We start from the raw sequence: 14,607 nt of genomic DNA, 5'->3' as shown, positions 1-14,607 counted from the left end.
TGACTGAAGCTAGCTCATTAACAAGCAATTGTTCACTTTTCCCTGCACCAAGACCCGTCCTGTTACTGATAATTCCAAAGGGGGCTGCAACTCCTATTTTCTTTATAAAAGCGAATTAAATGTGAACAGAAGACAGCTACGCTTGGCTGGTAGTATCATTTGAGGAAAGCTAACGCAGCCCACATCAGACGATGAATGCAGTGGGTAGAAGCAGTTCATAAAGGAACCAATGAAAAGGCATGCATGCTATCTGAAGAATGCTAATGACTAGAGTCTTACACATTACACATGCTATGCACAGACACAAAAAATTTAGATTTTTCTTTTGTTACAAAGCCTTAAGAAACTGGCTGACTCTCAGTGGTGATAACGAATGTCTTTATTTGAGATTCTTGGCAAAATGAAGCAGCAAAACATGGTCACCCATACAGTCAAACACCCAGCACATGCTCAAACTCCGGGCATGACTGAGTTCCTTTTTTTGTGTTGACATTTCTCAAACCAACAAGACCAACATCTCACTTTTCGTAAATCAGTTACGCAAACAGTCCCTTCTTAATCAAGTCATATACTTACACATACATAAGCACAGAAAGACTTGGAATATGTGCAGTGAAAATTACTGTTACAATATTACTTGTGACCTTGGTGTTTCAGGCCCATTCATCTATCTTGCACCTTGCAAACTCCCCTCCGGATACTGGGCCAATACAGTGACACAAAGTCTTGTTGTTCATTTAAAACTCTTTCCATTGAATTATTTCTGATAAGATTTGAGAGATATGACAAGTCCTGGTGTTTTCGAAAGAAGGAAAGTAACACAAATAAAACATAATTCCTGGAATGACCTTTATTTAAAACCAGACTAAAGGCAGTGCTTTGTGCCTCCATATTGCATTTATCCTGTTTATGACGTATAAAGTACATTGTCTAAAGATGTATACTAGCTGCTTTCATTCATATGATTTTGTGTTTCCCTTAAAATCTGCTAAAAAACTGTTTCTAAAAATAGGCTCAGCTTATAAATCGTCATAGTAGTGGTAGGAAAATGTAGATTTTTTACTATTTTTTTGTTAACTTATTATATATAGTGTTTCTGAGGTTGCTTCTTCTGGTTTACATGATGTCTTGCTGGTGCTGTGTGGACTCGCTGACAACCTGAGGGAGAGAAGAGATATTTTAAATTGCTTTAAATTGGAAGAAAAAACATTCATTATGTATGCTAAGGGCTGCAGTGTGTTGCAGATGACAGGTGAGAGGATTTTCTATCGGCAGTGAAGCAGTTGTTGTTCAGAGCGAGGTGCTGTGCAGTAGCCACTGACAGTAAAGCTTCTTGTTCATGGAAGCCAGTGTGGAGGGTTATAGTTCAATCTTAATATCAATATATTTCAATATACTCTCTGTAGGTTTCTAAATAACTGAAATAAATAGGTGCAACAGTTGTGTGTTTTTGGGGCTGATAAGTGTACTGTGTGTCATGTATACTATATATATATATATATATATATATATATATATATATATATATATACTGTATGTAATGTGTGTGCTCAAACCTCGCCATCGCGGGTCTCGATGGTCTTGATGAGAACAGTCTTCTTGGAGTGAACCTCTGAGGAGCGCTGATGCTGGGACTCAGGACTGGTCTCTGTAAGAATACATTCACACAGCTCTTACACTATTTCATAAAATCATAAAACAAGCTCATTCGTTCTGATGACATTAGTTTATTGCTCTTAAAGGGATAACTGACTTTGAACAACATGAAGACATGCCTTGCACATCAATGGGGCAGCCTGTGGAGGTAGTATGACTGCCACTTAAAAGTGTAATATTAAAACTCATATTCAAAATCAATGGCAATAATGAATCATGGTTGTACCTAGTACAGCATCCTTAATTACCCCCTCATTGTTTTCATTTAAGCAGCCACAAAGTGGAGCAAAGGGAGGCATCGGCAGAGATTAATTGCACTTTTGGACTGTTAATACATCAAGTGAATGGGTTAGGTTGTGTGATTATTGATGTGTGGCTTGTTGATGATTACCCCTGTGAATGAAAGAGCAAATTAAGCTTTTTGATATGTCATTTACCGCCACACAGTGGTCAGAATGTGTAACTGCAGGTACACGACATGTAATGCCCTCAAAATAGCACCCACCATATACAGTCACAAGCTATATTTAGTTTTTTTTATCCCCCCTGTTGACTCATCTGGAATGTAAAATGGATTTTGTGTGTATTTATGTGTGAAGGGAAGAATGGGTACTGTTTCTCCCACCTCTGAAGCCAATGGAGGAATATGCAGACTGGACAGGCACATTGGTAGTGATCCTGCAAAAAGGAGAAACACAAAATTCAGCATTACAAGCCAGTTACACAATAATATAAATTCCACACTTCAGTGGAAGAAGTTATGATAGCCTTGAGAAAGATAACTTGAATCTTGAGCTGTCTAACTCTACCCACATATGAAGGTTCACACACATACCTGCTCTCCTCTCCCTCCAGGAGCTTGCGATAGGTGGCGATTTCAATATCAAGGGCCATCTTCACATTGAGGAGGTCCTGGTACTCTCTCAGGTGACGAGCCATATCGTCCTTTAAATCGATGCATAAAAGGTTTAATTGTCTGCTCAAACATAAACAAAATCAACAGGAACAACTGTTGCAAATGCACAGACAGTGTTCCTATTGCAGGTTCATGGACTAAATATTATTACCTTCATCTTAGCAATGTCTGCCTCCAGCCGTGCGATAGTTTCCTGGTAACCAGAAGCCTCACGGCCCATGCGATCCTCCATGTCTCTCATCTGGCGCAGCAGAGACTCGTTCTACACGGGAACAGAGGCATGAATTTAGCAGTGAAAAGGAGTTGAAAGATGGAGATAAGAACTGTGTGTTAAGACTGATAATAAGCACATTAAGAAAGAAAGAAAGAATCGCCACAGTGAAAGATACTAAAAACATGGAATAAACTAAGAGATGCAGCAGTCAATACTTACAGTGCCCTTGAGTGAGTCGATCTCACAGGTGTAGGACTGGATCTGGTGCCTGTACTCCATGCTCTCCTGCTTGGCCTGACGCAGTGCATCATTGTTCTTATTCACAGCCTGGTTCAGATCAGTCACCTGAGGAGAGAGGGGGATGAAGTTTTAGCAGTGCAATAGCAGAAAGGGATAGATTGTGTATGTGTGTGTGTGTGTGTGTGTGTGTGTGTGTGTGTGTGTGTGTGTGTGTGTGTGTGTGTGTGTGTGTGTGTGTGTGTGTGTGTGTGTGTGTGTGGTGTGTGTGTGTGTGTGTGCTCCCATGTTACCTTAGACTTGTACCATTCTTCAGCCTCTGAAATGTTCTTGGCGGCGATGCCCTCATACTGCATGCGGATGTCCCTCAGAGCAGCAGTCAGGTCAGGTTTAGACATGTCCATCTGGATCTGCACCTGAGTGTCTTGCATCTGACTCTGCAGCTCACGGATCTCCTGCAAGGTGACAAGAAAACATTTTAAACAAAAATCAACAACACAACTATGAAAATGATTTTTAAGAAGGTTATAAAGAAGAAAGAAAAGTATTTTGCAAGAAACAGATAAAGAAACAGAGACTAAAGTTCTTATCTAAAGCGTGTGTGTCCTGACACTGGGGCTCATGAAAGGGAAGGTTTCAAGCATAAATCAATGAAAATGAGGGTAGGGAATCCTACATCAAGGACATTTACATAATTATGTAGAAGTAATTTGCTCTGTGGTGCATTGATGCAACATTACTAAAACATTATCAGAAACCAAGAACAGCACAGGACTGGTTTAACTCTGTGAAACTAGAAGTTTCAAATTAGTAAGCTTTGATCCAACTCAGCTGTTTTCTGGTCCAACCAAAAGATATAAATAGCTTAGCATCTGTTCACATGCACACAGACACACACAGACACGCACAACAGCTGACATGCCCTCTTCGACCAATCAGCAGTTCAGCATTTCTGAGAGGTCAACGTTGAGGAAGAGAAGACAAAATGACAAGAACGGACCTCAACTGTGCCGACATGTGTCTGAGTATGTAGCTCAGTGTGTCCTTTGATGTCTGCGTGTGAATGTGCAGAAATGTGTCTACTGCACTCTATGCATTTGCTTTGCATTAGAATTAAATGGCCAGATAGTTTTGTACAGGTAGACTGACGGTGTGTGTGAGAGACTGTGTAAATGTGCATAATGAATATGTTTAAACTTCCATGGGTGTGTTTAAGTGTGAAATATTTGATATGTTGAAGAGTTGCATGCCTACAGAGGCTCAGATATATCTAATATTACCGTCTAACTTTACATTAAGCTGTTATATGATATAGTACACACTACTCTACTGACATACATTGGAATAATTTATAGACAAATCAACAGACCTCTTCATGGATCTTCTTGAGGAAGGCAATCTCCTCTTGCAGGCTCTCAATGCGTCTCTCCAGGTCCAGCCTGGCCAGAGTGGCATTGTCAACATCCTGAATACAGACACAGAAAAGGTAAAAATGCGTAAGGAGAGCAACAAAGTGGACAGGAAGAAAGTGGTTGATGAGAGAGATGAGAGGGGAAATTGTGCATAGATGGAGTGTTTTACTTTGAGGATAAAACGACTGAGGATTGAGATATAAAGGTGTGATTTAATAGAAATAGAAGACATACAGCTCTAAAAGCAGAAAGGTTGTTCTCAGCCTCTTCCTTCTGGTGAATCTCCTCCTGCAGTCTGGAAAGAGCAGTAGACAGAGGAAAAAAGCAAAAAAAAAGAGGAAAGTTGAAACATAAGTGAATACAAACACAACAACTGCGTTTGAGAGCATGGCCTCTTCTCCTGGGACCAATTACTCCACGGATAAACTAGTTACTAACTCTCATTCCTCCAGCCTTCTGCTCCCTGTTCTTTTTGGCTGGCAGTGTATTTACAAGAATAGAACTGACTAGACAATGACACATCATAGTCTAACTTTTATTAGTATCCATATTCAACCAAACACGCACACACACACTTGTGCAATTGCTCTTTGAGTCCTAAAGCTGTGGTGCAGCTGCTGTCACACTGTCAGAGTCAGAAGGGTAAAAGTGAGAAAGGAATAGAGGTCTGCCCTTGGCTTGTGATGTTTCCTGAATTAGCATTTCACTATGCACTCTGAACAACTGGAAAATGTAAAAAAAAAATATATGTAATGCATAAATGCAAAGGGGTTTAAAGTCACTGGTTAGTAATTTTGTTGTAAGTTTGTTACATGTGGATTTAACAGATTTGCAGATTTGAATGAGGGAAATGTTCCATGAAATGCGGATGTCTTTTAACAGGTGTGAATCAGGCGACATGTTCATCAATTTCACATCCTGTGTGGTAAATTTAATTTCTTTGCTCAAACTATGTGGCACAGTTGGATGGCACTTAACACTTATGGACAGTCTTTACGATATTGAACATAGTTAATTCGCTCCACAGGGCCTTTGCAGAACACCTTTTAATCTGTGCTATTCCCATTAAGAGCCATCTAGTCCTTGCAGTACCTTGTTTTCATTGCTGTTGTATGTTTGGCAAATTTTACTTTTAACTTTCTGCAGGTACAGCAAAATGCCTTGCGGCAATACACAAATTAGTTTTTACACTATATATTTTGATTGATGATGCTATCTGTAAATTCTGCAGACATTCTATAGGTGTGTATATGTACTGTACTGTATATGTAAGTGTGTGTGTGTGTGTGTGTGTGTGTGTGTGTGTGTGTGTGTGTGTGTGTGTGTGTGTGTGTGTGCGCGTGCGTGCATGTGCGTGTATGCCTTGTAACTGTTGGCAGGCAGGTGGTCTCTGTGCGTATTTTGATCTCAGTAGGAGCAGCAGGTGCTTTGGCAAGCCTCACTCAAGGCTACAGGCAACAATTTAAAAAGGGCTGATGGAAAGAAAGTGAAGTGTGCACGTTTGTGTGTGTGCTGTGTGTGTGAGTGTTTTTCTATATACACTTAAAGTCATGTTAAGGGATGTTGCTTGCTGTTGCTGTGAAAGAAAGTCTAAATTCAAAGAACTGACCTACTAGCTACAAATAGACACTCACATCATCTCTCTCTCTCTCTCTCTTTCTCTCTCTCTCTCTCTCTCTCTCTCTCTCACTCGTTCGCTCTCTCTCTCTCTGTGTGTGTGCGTGTGTCTATGTCACACGCACACACACAAGCAAGTATAGATTCACAATCATAACAGACCATGTGTGCTCATCTGTTCATTTCCATCAGTCCACTTCTCTCTCTGTCTGTCTGAAACTTTATCTGTCTGTCTGTCTGTCTGTCTGTCTGTCTGTCTGTCTGTCTGTCTGCCTCAATTTAATTCCTATGAGCGTCTCTCTTTTCATTTTTCTCTGTTATGTCCCTTGTGAATAAATTATAAAACACCTTTTGTAAAAAGCTGGTAGACTGTAACACTCATTGAAGTGTAGCTGTTCTCAAAACTCTCCTTTGTTTCTTTGTTGTTTCTCTTTCTTTCTCAAAAACAGAAGAGACACCCTCTGGAAATCAACCTCTGGTTGTCTTTGATGCCACATGCTTGGCTTTTACTTCTTTCATTGTATTAACTAGGTGAACTACCACTTTCCTCTTTCTTTCGGTTTCTCCCCGTTTTCTCTTCCTGTAACATCTAGCAACATGTCACTCTGTTTTTCTGATGCAGACCAGCTGTTGCCAACCTGTGGGTTGAGACCCCCCAGGGGGTCTCAAGAAAAGCTCTGAAGGGTCATTAGATGATTGATGAGAGAAAAGCAGCACAGTATTTCTGCTGCACAGATTTTTAGTTTGGCTTAAGTTTTTCTCTAATATTCTAGTTTATGATATCACTCTTTGGTCTCTCATAGACATTAAATCTGTGGCAGGGCTTGCGACTACAAATTTCTTAGCTTTAAAGGGTCACAAGCCAAAAGGTTTTGAAACCCCTGATGTTGTACTACTCAATAATATGAGTGCCGTGCCCTGTCTAGACTATTTAGTTGGTGTTTATCCTTCTTTTGTTGAAATCGGTCTCTTAGCCAAAGTCCTTCTGTTTTCTGGGAGCTTGCTTTTAAAACAATCCCCCACATCATGGGTTCTTCATTCCACTCTTTTTCATCATTCTCCCTCACTCTTTAATGCTGCGTACACTGGTACAGTTCAATCCAACCACTCATTCTGTCATCCTCTAACCTACCTGAGCTTAAGTTTCTGCAGGTCATCACCCAGGTTGTCTCTCTCCACCTCCACTCGGGCACGCTGGTTGGAGATGGCCTCTATTTGTCTCCTCAGCTCCCTCATTTCCTCCTCATACATCTCAGCAACGCGCCCAGGGCCCTCGCGGCCCCTCAGCTTCTCAATCTCCGCTGTCAGTGCTGCATTCTGCTGCTCCAGGAAGCGCACCTTCTCGATGTAGCTGGCAAATCGGTCGTTGAGGTGCTGGAGCTCGGCCTTCTCATTGGTCCTTGTGTTGAGAAAGTCCTGGTTCATGGCATCGGCCAGGTTGAAGTCCAGTTTCTCTCCAGAATAGGCGCGCATGGCTGTAGAGGAACCATACCCTGCTCCCCCAGCACCAGAGGACACCCGGTAGGCGGAATAGGAGGGAATGCCGGCACCCTTGACCTCATAGACTCGGGAGGACATGTGGCTTGAAGCAGAGCTGCGGCCACCTCCTACAGAGGAGAAGAGGGAGGACATTGGGGATGACCCGACGCCAGAGCCGAAGGTGCGACGGTATGAGGAGGCCGACTGGGCTGAGGAGGAGTAGGACTTGCTCATGGCTGGTTGACTGTTCGGGTGGTCTTGTGGTTTTGATGGAGTCGCTTGAGGAGCTGAGACCCAACTGTCCCACTGGGCAACTGGGAGAGAAACGAAGTGAAGAAATGTCAGACACCGAGCGCAGCTATTTGTAGATTTACCACACCCACTCTTACCCCAACCCCTCCTCTCTGTCCTCCCTCTGTGTCCATTCACCTCGTCTGTATTCCCATTACCGCCTACTCCACCCTTCCACTGTGGCTCAACCCCATTTTCCTTTAATTGATCACTTTGTCACCATTTGAAATTTAGACCCCAACCTGAAAGATGGAGCCATTTTGGAAGATTACTCCATGGGTTAAGATGCCAATCAAATATTAGCAGAGAAAGCTCTTCCATTCCCACCGTAGATTATTTTAGTCTAATTATCTTAAAACTATAAATGAGCATTAAAGGGGCTTTTTGAAAACATTTTATTTTTTTATGTGTTAGTCAGTTCATTGCAGTATCTTGATATGTCATCCAGAATCTTCCAGGCCTTTCCTATGTCTCCTCCCCCTCGCCAGCCACTCATCATTTCTCCAGCCCTTTTTCTTTTCTCATTCCTCTCCCCGTCTCGTGCCTGTTGCCAGCTCTCGATTCAGCTGTTGAAGGGTCTGGTTTCAAGTGCTGGAAAGGGCGGCGGCCTTTTTGTGTGTGTGTGTGTGTGTGTGTGTGTGTGTGTGTGTGTGTGTGATCCATGATTGAGTGAGTGAGTAAGTAAGTGAGTCAGTAACTCAGTCTCTGCAGTTGTTACAGAGAAAGTATAGGCTTGTTTCATAAACACTATCTGTATCCCACATCCAGAGGGGAAAGTATCCACTGCGTTTCAGTCTACAGCCTATATCTCAATAGACCAAAATAGATCACATCCCATTCTAAGTGCATTTTAAATAGCTTCACATGTTTGAAATAGCCAGGGCATTCTTACTGTAATTCAGTGTATGCGACCTTAATAGTGCGAAAGAAACTGGATCATAAAAGCACACGCCTCACATTTATGGACGCACGACACATTAATGATGACATCTAGTTCTGAAAACCCTATTAATTCAATCCTTTCAATCATATCATCAAATCATCAACTTACACTTTTCAGCAGTGTCCCGATGGTGCACAATATGATTCATCTTATATAATGTTTGAGTTACTACCCTGCCAGTAGCTATAGAGTTACAACAGAGTTAGGTATTTACCCTTGGTTACATGAGGAGCAGCATAGTTTGACTGATGTTTGCTGTTGGGAAGGTCACTCACTCTCCACTGGATTCACACGCACCAAGAGTGGGTGTACAAATATATGTAGATCAGACCTTCACTATGTAGTTAAATGCATCACTTTAATATTTTGTAACAGTGTACAGGAATTTGCAGGATATAGCAGTTTGTGTGTTTATTCAAATGTGTCTCCCATCTGAAGGCAAAAGTCCCCAAAAAAGTTAGCCATAATTTTTTTGTTTAAGGTTAGATTACAAGGTTAAAGCTGAATTAATGGGATGTTATCAACTGCAACTGCCTGATTACAAATACAGCAGACACACAGTAACATTAGCATATTTTTCAGCTAATATGTTGTCCACTCTAGTCTATTTTTGGTCGCTTACTTACTTATTTGGCTAAATTTCATCTGTTTGCCGTTTAGTGCTGGGCAGCTCGCATTCAGTATATATTGGACATTGGTGAAAATTGGAAATTTCACAGTGGGGTGATAATTTTCTGAGGGTTTGTTTCTACATGCAACCCTTTCACATTACATATTTGATTCCATGTATTCCAAGTATTAAAATATTATATATATTTAAGCTTAGGCAATGGGTTTGGTTTAGGTATTCCTCCAGGAATGAATGTATTTAAGTACAAGGTCCTTAGCAGTAGTACTACAAGTTGTGTGTGTGTGTATATGAGTATGTGAATGAATGCTGTTGGTCTATAACAGACAGACATTACTCATGTCAGACACTCAGGGCTGCAGCTCAAATCCAGCCCAGACTTGTCATGAATCTCTGCCCTGCCCGGTGTCATAGGACCTACTGTGTATACATGTGTTGGTGGTAATGATAATGATAATGATGATGGCGATGATGATGGCGATGATGATGACTCTAGTTCTGTAAGATGCATAACATTCCTCTGAGAGCTGAATAGAGATATAACATTTGCTTGACTTTTACATTTAAAGGCCTTGCACAAACACTCAGGTGTTTCCAATTAACCCCTGTTGGTTGCACCGTCAGATTAAACTTTGGTAGAACTACACTTGGTACTGAATCATGTCACAAAACTCTATGGATATGGACCGCTAAGAATAATAATAGGGTAAGATGTTCTGCCCTAATAGGTGCAACCAACTACATAGTCCTGAGAAGAGGTCTCATTAGGCAACATAAGTGAAAACACCTGTTTGGTAGGTACATTGCTGTGCAGAGCCTTTAATTAAGCATTTTCACGCTTCTTACGTCTTCTCCAGTCTCACACTACCCAAACAACAGTTCTATGATACTTTCAGCAGAACCTGTTGTCACTACTACTAAGCGTTAAGATCTCTACTATTTTACTGGGCAACCCAGAAGTGACTGTTTGCTACCACTGAAGCATTAAATAATGAAACTACACATATTACTTCACAAAATGTTCAGCTAACACAGCAAGTCACTTATAGTTTGAGAGAAGCTTCTTTCTCTGTCATGCACACGCACACACACACACACACACACACACACACACACACACACACACACACACACACACACACACACACAAAGCTCAGCGTAAGTTCAAGCAGTGAGACTGTCTTGTTGTGTCTCATCCATTCACAATTCTCTCACTCTCTTTCTTAATCAGGTATGAGTATTTACTCTTTCAGTTAAACCAATCAGACTTAGCCACAGTCTCCTCCAGCCAAGCATATTGCTGCTTTAAACTTTAAACTTTAAACCTTTTCTCCTTTCTGCTGCTTTCAGCTGTCATTTCAGTGTGAAATCATTGCAACCCTCCTCCACCACCCATTCACCTCCAGTTCATCATATCCAGTGTTCATCAGGGGGTTTCCTATACTAATCACAGCTTCACCAATGCCTTCAAAAATACAATGACTTCACAATGGGGTCTAATAGCCAAAGACTTTTCACATTTCTCATCTACATTGTGCACATGTCGATTAGATATATTTGTTGTTTCTCCCTACACACAGCCACAGCCACGCTTTTGTCAGGTGTGTTCAGGCTGAATGCAAAAAGAATATTCAGACAAGGCAACACAACTGCATATAAAGTTAATGAAAAGACTCGGGTGAGCATGAAATTATGTCAAGTACGCTCTAGGTGGTGCAAATTGTGACGAGAAACCATTTGTGTGGGTAGAAAATGTTTTTCAGTAACTTGAGCAAATCATTTGTATTCATTCTGATGATGTATAAATGAATTTAAAGAGACAACCAGAGTGTATGTATATGCGTGTCTATGTGTATGCGCGGGTGTAGAGTTCGGGGAGGGGTACCGGGGATGGGGAAGTTTGTGTGTGGTCATGCATTTATTTGCATTTCACGGCGCAGTGTGTGTCAGCTGCTAGTGGTGTCAGCTCTATTTTTAGCTTTTCCATTTAAACTCTGTTATCCAACCACTTTCCCAAAGGATCATGGCACTGAAGACAGAGCCTGACATGTCAATAAAAATAAGAATGATGCTGCTTTTACTGACATGCCCGATAAATATAACCGCTCACAATCAAACTCTGATATCAATTATTAAATTTGCAAAGTGACTTCCTTTCTTTGCCCTGTTGTGTACAACATAAAACCATTTACATGGAGGCCAGAGGGACAAGAGATTGTTGAACACACTGTCTCTTCACAAATATTTTACTTTAAACTTGTGGGGGTGTACTAGATTGGACTCAAAACCTATTTCAATTACTATTATAACCAGGTCTGATGAACTGCATGTTTGTTTTAGACTGTTAGATTATTTGTCAGATGAAGCAGTAACTTCTACCATGACTGTAGAATCAGGGCCCTGTTATAGGTTATAGGTTTAAAGTAAACCTTACTAACATTCTACCACTGTCCCAAAACAATTCTGATAATGTAAAACTGATATGTATGTATGTATGTATGTATGTTTCTTATCATCAGGTAGTCGTTCTGTCCTTTGTGGGTCTGGAAATCCAACACTTGTCAGGCCTCCTTCCAAGACTATGACTTGCTTTGTTTCAGCGCCAAAGACCCATGTGAGCCAGATGAGATCCCTGAATAGACTTGGGCAGAAAAACTTTAACACGCATCATATTTTCACTCCAGAGTCTTGTGGAGTTTTTTATATTAAAAAATGCTCTGTTTTGGACTTGAAAGAAAGTGTGACACCAATAATTACTTCTAAAGGTTTCAGGTATGAGTTTTAAAGTCACGTTAAAACTGTTGACCCAGACAATTTCCCATCCCACTGCACTCATACACTGAATACCAGAAAATGTGAAGGGGCTTTTCATTGCCACAAATGATGTGAAATGACCTGATATGAGCATGATGTGACTTGACTGTGTTATCTGCTGATGTGACTCGAGCAGTCATCCTGGAGTTTTCCAGCTGAAGACCACATCATCGGCACAAGACAGAAAATGAGTTACAGAGTTAGTTGCCTAACAACCCCAAACACAGGAGCAATACCTGACCTGTAGCCTAGAAAAAACGCTCTTAAATTAGCATCCAGTTCCCAGCATGGCTGGCAAACACATAGACACATGCAAGTCTGAGAATATCAACAGTAGGCCTACATAGCAAACTTATTTTAGGCAATAGGATGCAAGATTGTAATGTAAAAATACCAGCAGTTCTTTCCCTAACTTTGCTTGATCTTGCATTTAGTTTTTTCCCTCACCATCAGTGTAATATACATCAACATTTTAGTACATTTAGTAGATATCATTTAGCTAAAATTACATTAATTGAGGCACAGTAAAATTCAGTTCAATTTATCATGTATCAGGTGGGGAATTTGGGACAGCGTGGGGGGCCTCTGGCCTGTGGAATGCCAGGGGCAGTCAGGAGCCAAGCAGTGTTGATGACATGACGGGATAATGGCATGATGAAATTGTTTAAAATTGCTTTTTTAACCACCAGACATGAGAAATTAAGATAACTAGATAAACTAGGGTGTTTTAATATGACATAAATAGTGTATATGGGGTGTTCAGCTGGTTTCATCCTTCATTTACACTGAACACAAGTTGCCCGGCAACCGACCAAACACACATACACACATGCCAATGAGCTGAGCTGTCACACAAGGACGAAAGGATGAGAGTAAAGGAGAGAAGAAGAAGGAGAGGTAGATAGGCAGAGTGTTTGTGTCTGCAGTATTTGTGTTTGGACATTTTGTGATTACATGCAACTGTGTAACATGGAAACCAGAACAACTTTATACACTTCATTTACAAGGAAACTTGTTCCAGATCTATTTTAGGTCTATCTTAGGACCGATATGATATCAAAAGCCGGTGACGACTTAATCTGTCTGATTTGATGTCCATGTGATTCATGAGTCACACTAGATAAAAAGGTTACTTCCTGTTTTAAAACAGTCCAGTTGCCCCAGACTTCTGTCAGTAAAATGAGCGCTGCTTTATGAGAGGACAATGCACAACTTAACATTTAGTATGCTGCTCTTAGATGCGTAAGCGATGCTAATCCCATGACATTTTCAGACATTCATTGGATGCTGCCTACGGTATGCCAAGGATAGGATCGCTCTGTGAATATCAGAACCAAAGCCAAGAATCTGGTCTTCCATTGGCCAGTCTGTACATCTGTTAGTTTGCTTGAATTAAAAACTAAGCATGTTTTCAAAACTTTTCGGGGAACGGGCAAATATGTTTTCTTTCTAATTGCATTTTTAATTCTTTATCAAGTTCAGAGCTGTAATTTCTATCATTTAATTATATTTATAGTCCTATTATTCTCTAGGATGGGGTTGTGGACATCTGTTAAATCATATAGCACCTTCCATCACAGCAGTACTGAATGCACATGATGAATGCAGACTGAATACTCAGGGACATTATTATATATACATTTCATAAAGCTTTTATCATGTAAATACTACTTGCTATTCTTCCTCCTCTTCTTTTTCTTCTTCTTCTTCTTCATAATATTATTATTATTATTAGTAGTAGTAGTAGTAGTAGTAGTAGTAGTGGTAATAGTAGCAGCAGCATTTTTATATCCTAACTATAATCCTAACTATAATAAAAACAAAGGCAGCTCAATAATTTAATAAGGGTGTATGTTTGAGCAACCTTGAAAAGCTTAGGAACTAAAAAGTTTGGACATGTCTCATGTAATTTAACACCAATAAAACTTTATGGATTTATAAAACAAGGCGTTATACTACCATCAAATGTATAGTTGATGGTAGTCTAAGGAGAGGAGATGGTATGTAAGATTCAAGATTCATTATGAATTCTTAAAGGAAATTGAGGAAGTTGAGTATTTGGAACAGTAGCTGCTGCCCCTCTTTCAAACTAAGGCGGCCGCATTTCCACCAATTGGTTTTCAGACACAAGAGGGAGCAAGAGGACAACTAGACAAGATGAACTGCTGTCACCTCAGTGGAAGTATCTACTCTGCCTTATTCAGTGCATTTCCAATCAGAAGTGATCAACTAAGATGAATAATACAGTTACTGCACCTTCAGTCTGGAAAAAAGTGTCCATGCCAGACTGAGAGACAATAGGACAAACCAGTGTTACGGCATTTGGGGATGTCTAGTAAATCAGAATACACACTATAAATAATATTTTAATTCTAATTATTAGATTAGCCTAAATGTCCA

At 40.5% G+C, this 14,607-nt stretch overlaps 1 protein-coding gene across 1 annotated transcript; it reads right to left on the bottom strand.

The window, feature by feature from the left end:
• Positions 1-361: 361 nt before the first annotated feature.
• On the bottom strand, positions 362-7,867 carry desma (desmin a). The gene is made up of 10 exons (XM_051404210.1): positions 7,185-7,867; positions 4,670-4,730; positions 4,393-4,488; positions 3,317-3,478; positions 3,006-3,131; positions 2,724-2,834; positions 2,492-2,601; positions 2,282-2,334; positions 1,557-1,648; positions 362-1,158 (listed from the first exon to the last, which is right to left on the bottom strand). The coding sequence occupies exons 1-10, from the start codon at positions 7,763-7,765 to the stop codon at positions 1,117-1,119; spliced, it is 1,434 nt and encodes a 477-aa protein (XP_051260170.1). The 5' UTR covers positions 7,766-7,867; the 3' UTR covers positions 362-1,116.
• Positions 7,868-14,607: the final 6,740 nt, after the last annotated feature.

Source organism: Dicentrarchus labrax, unplaced genomic scaffold, assembly GCF_905237075.1.
Source record: "Dicentrarchus labrax unplaced genomic scaffold, dlabrax2021, whole genome shotgun sequence".
NCBI lineage: Eukaryota > Metazoa > Chordata > Actinopteri > Moronidae > Dicentrarchus > Dicentrarchus labrax.
Note: the sequence above shows the minus strand (reverse complement) of the source record. Positions and strands in the feature narration are given on the sequence as shown.

What these genes read in the sequence shown, in the direction of transcription:
- desma (XM_051404210.1), bottom strand. Translation starts at nt 7,765, where the DNA reads ATGAGCAAGTCCTACTCCTCCTCAGCCCAGTCGGCCTCCTCATACCGT. An exon ending in TTCCTCCATTGGCTTCAGAG is followed by an intron (nt 1,649 to 2,281) that starts GTGGGAGAAACA and finishes GTATTCTTACAG; the next exon opens with AGACCAGTCCTGAGTCCCAG. An exon ending in TCGAGACCCGCGATGGCGAG is followed by an intron (nt 1,159 to 1,556) that starts GTTTGAGCACAC and finishes TCTCTCCCTCAG; the next exon opens with GTTGTCAGCGAGTCCACACA.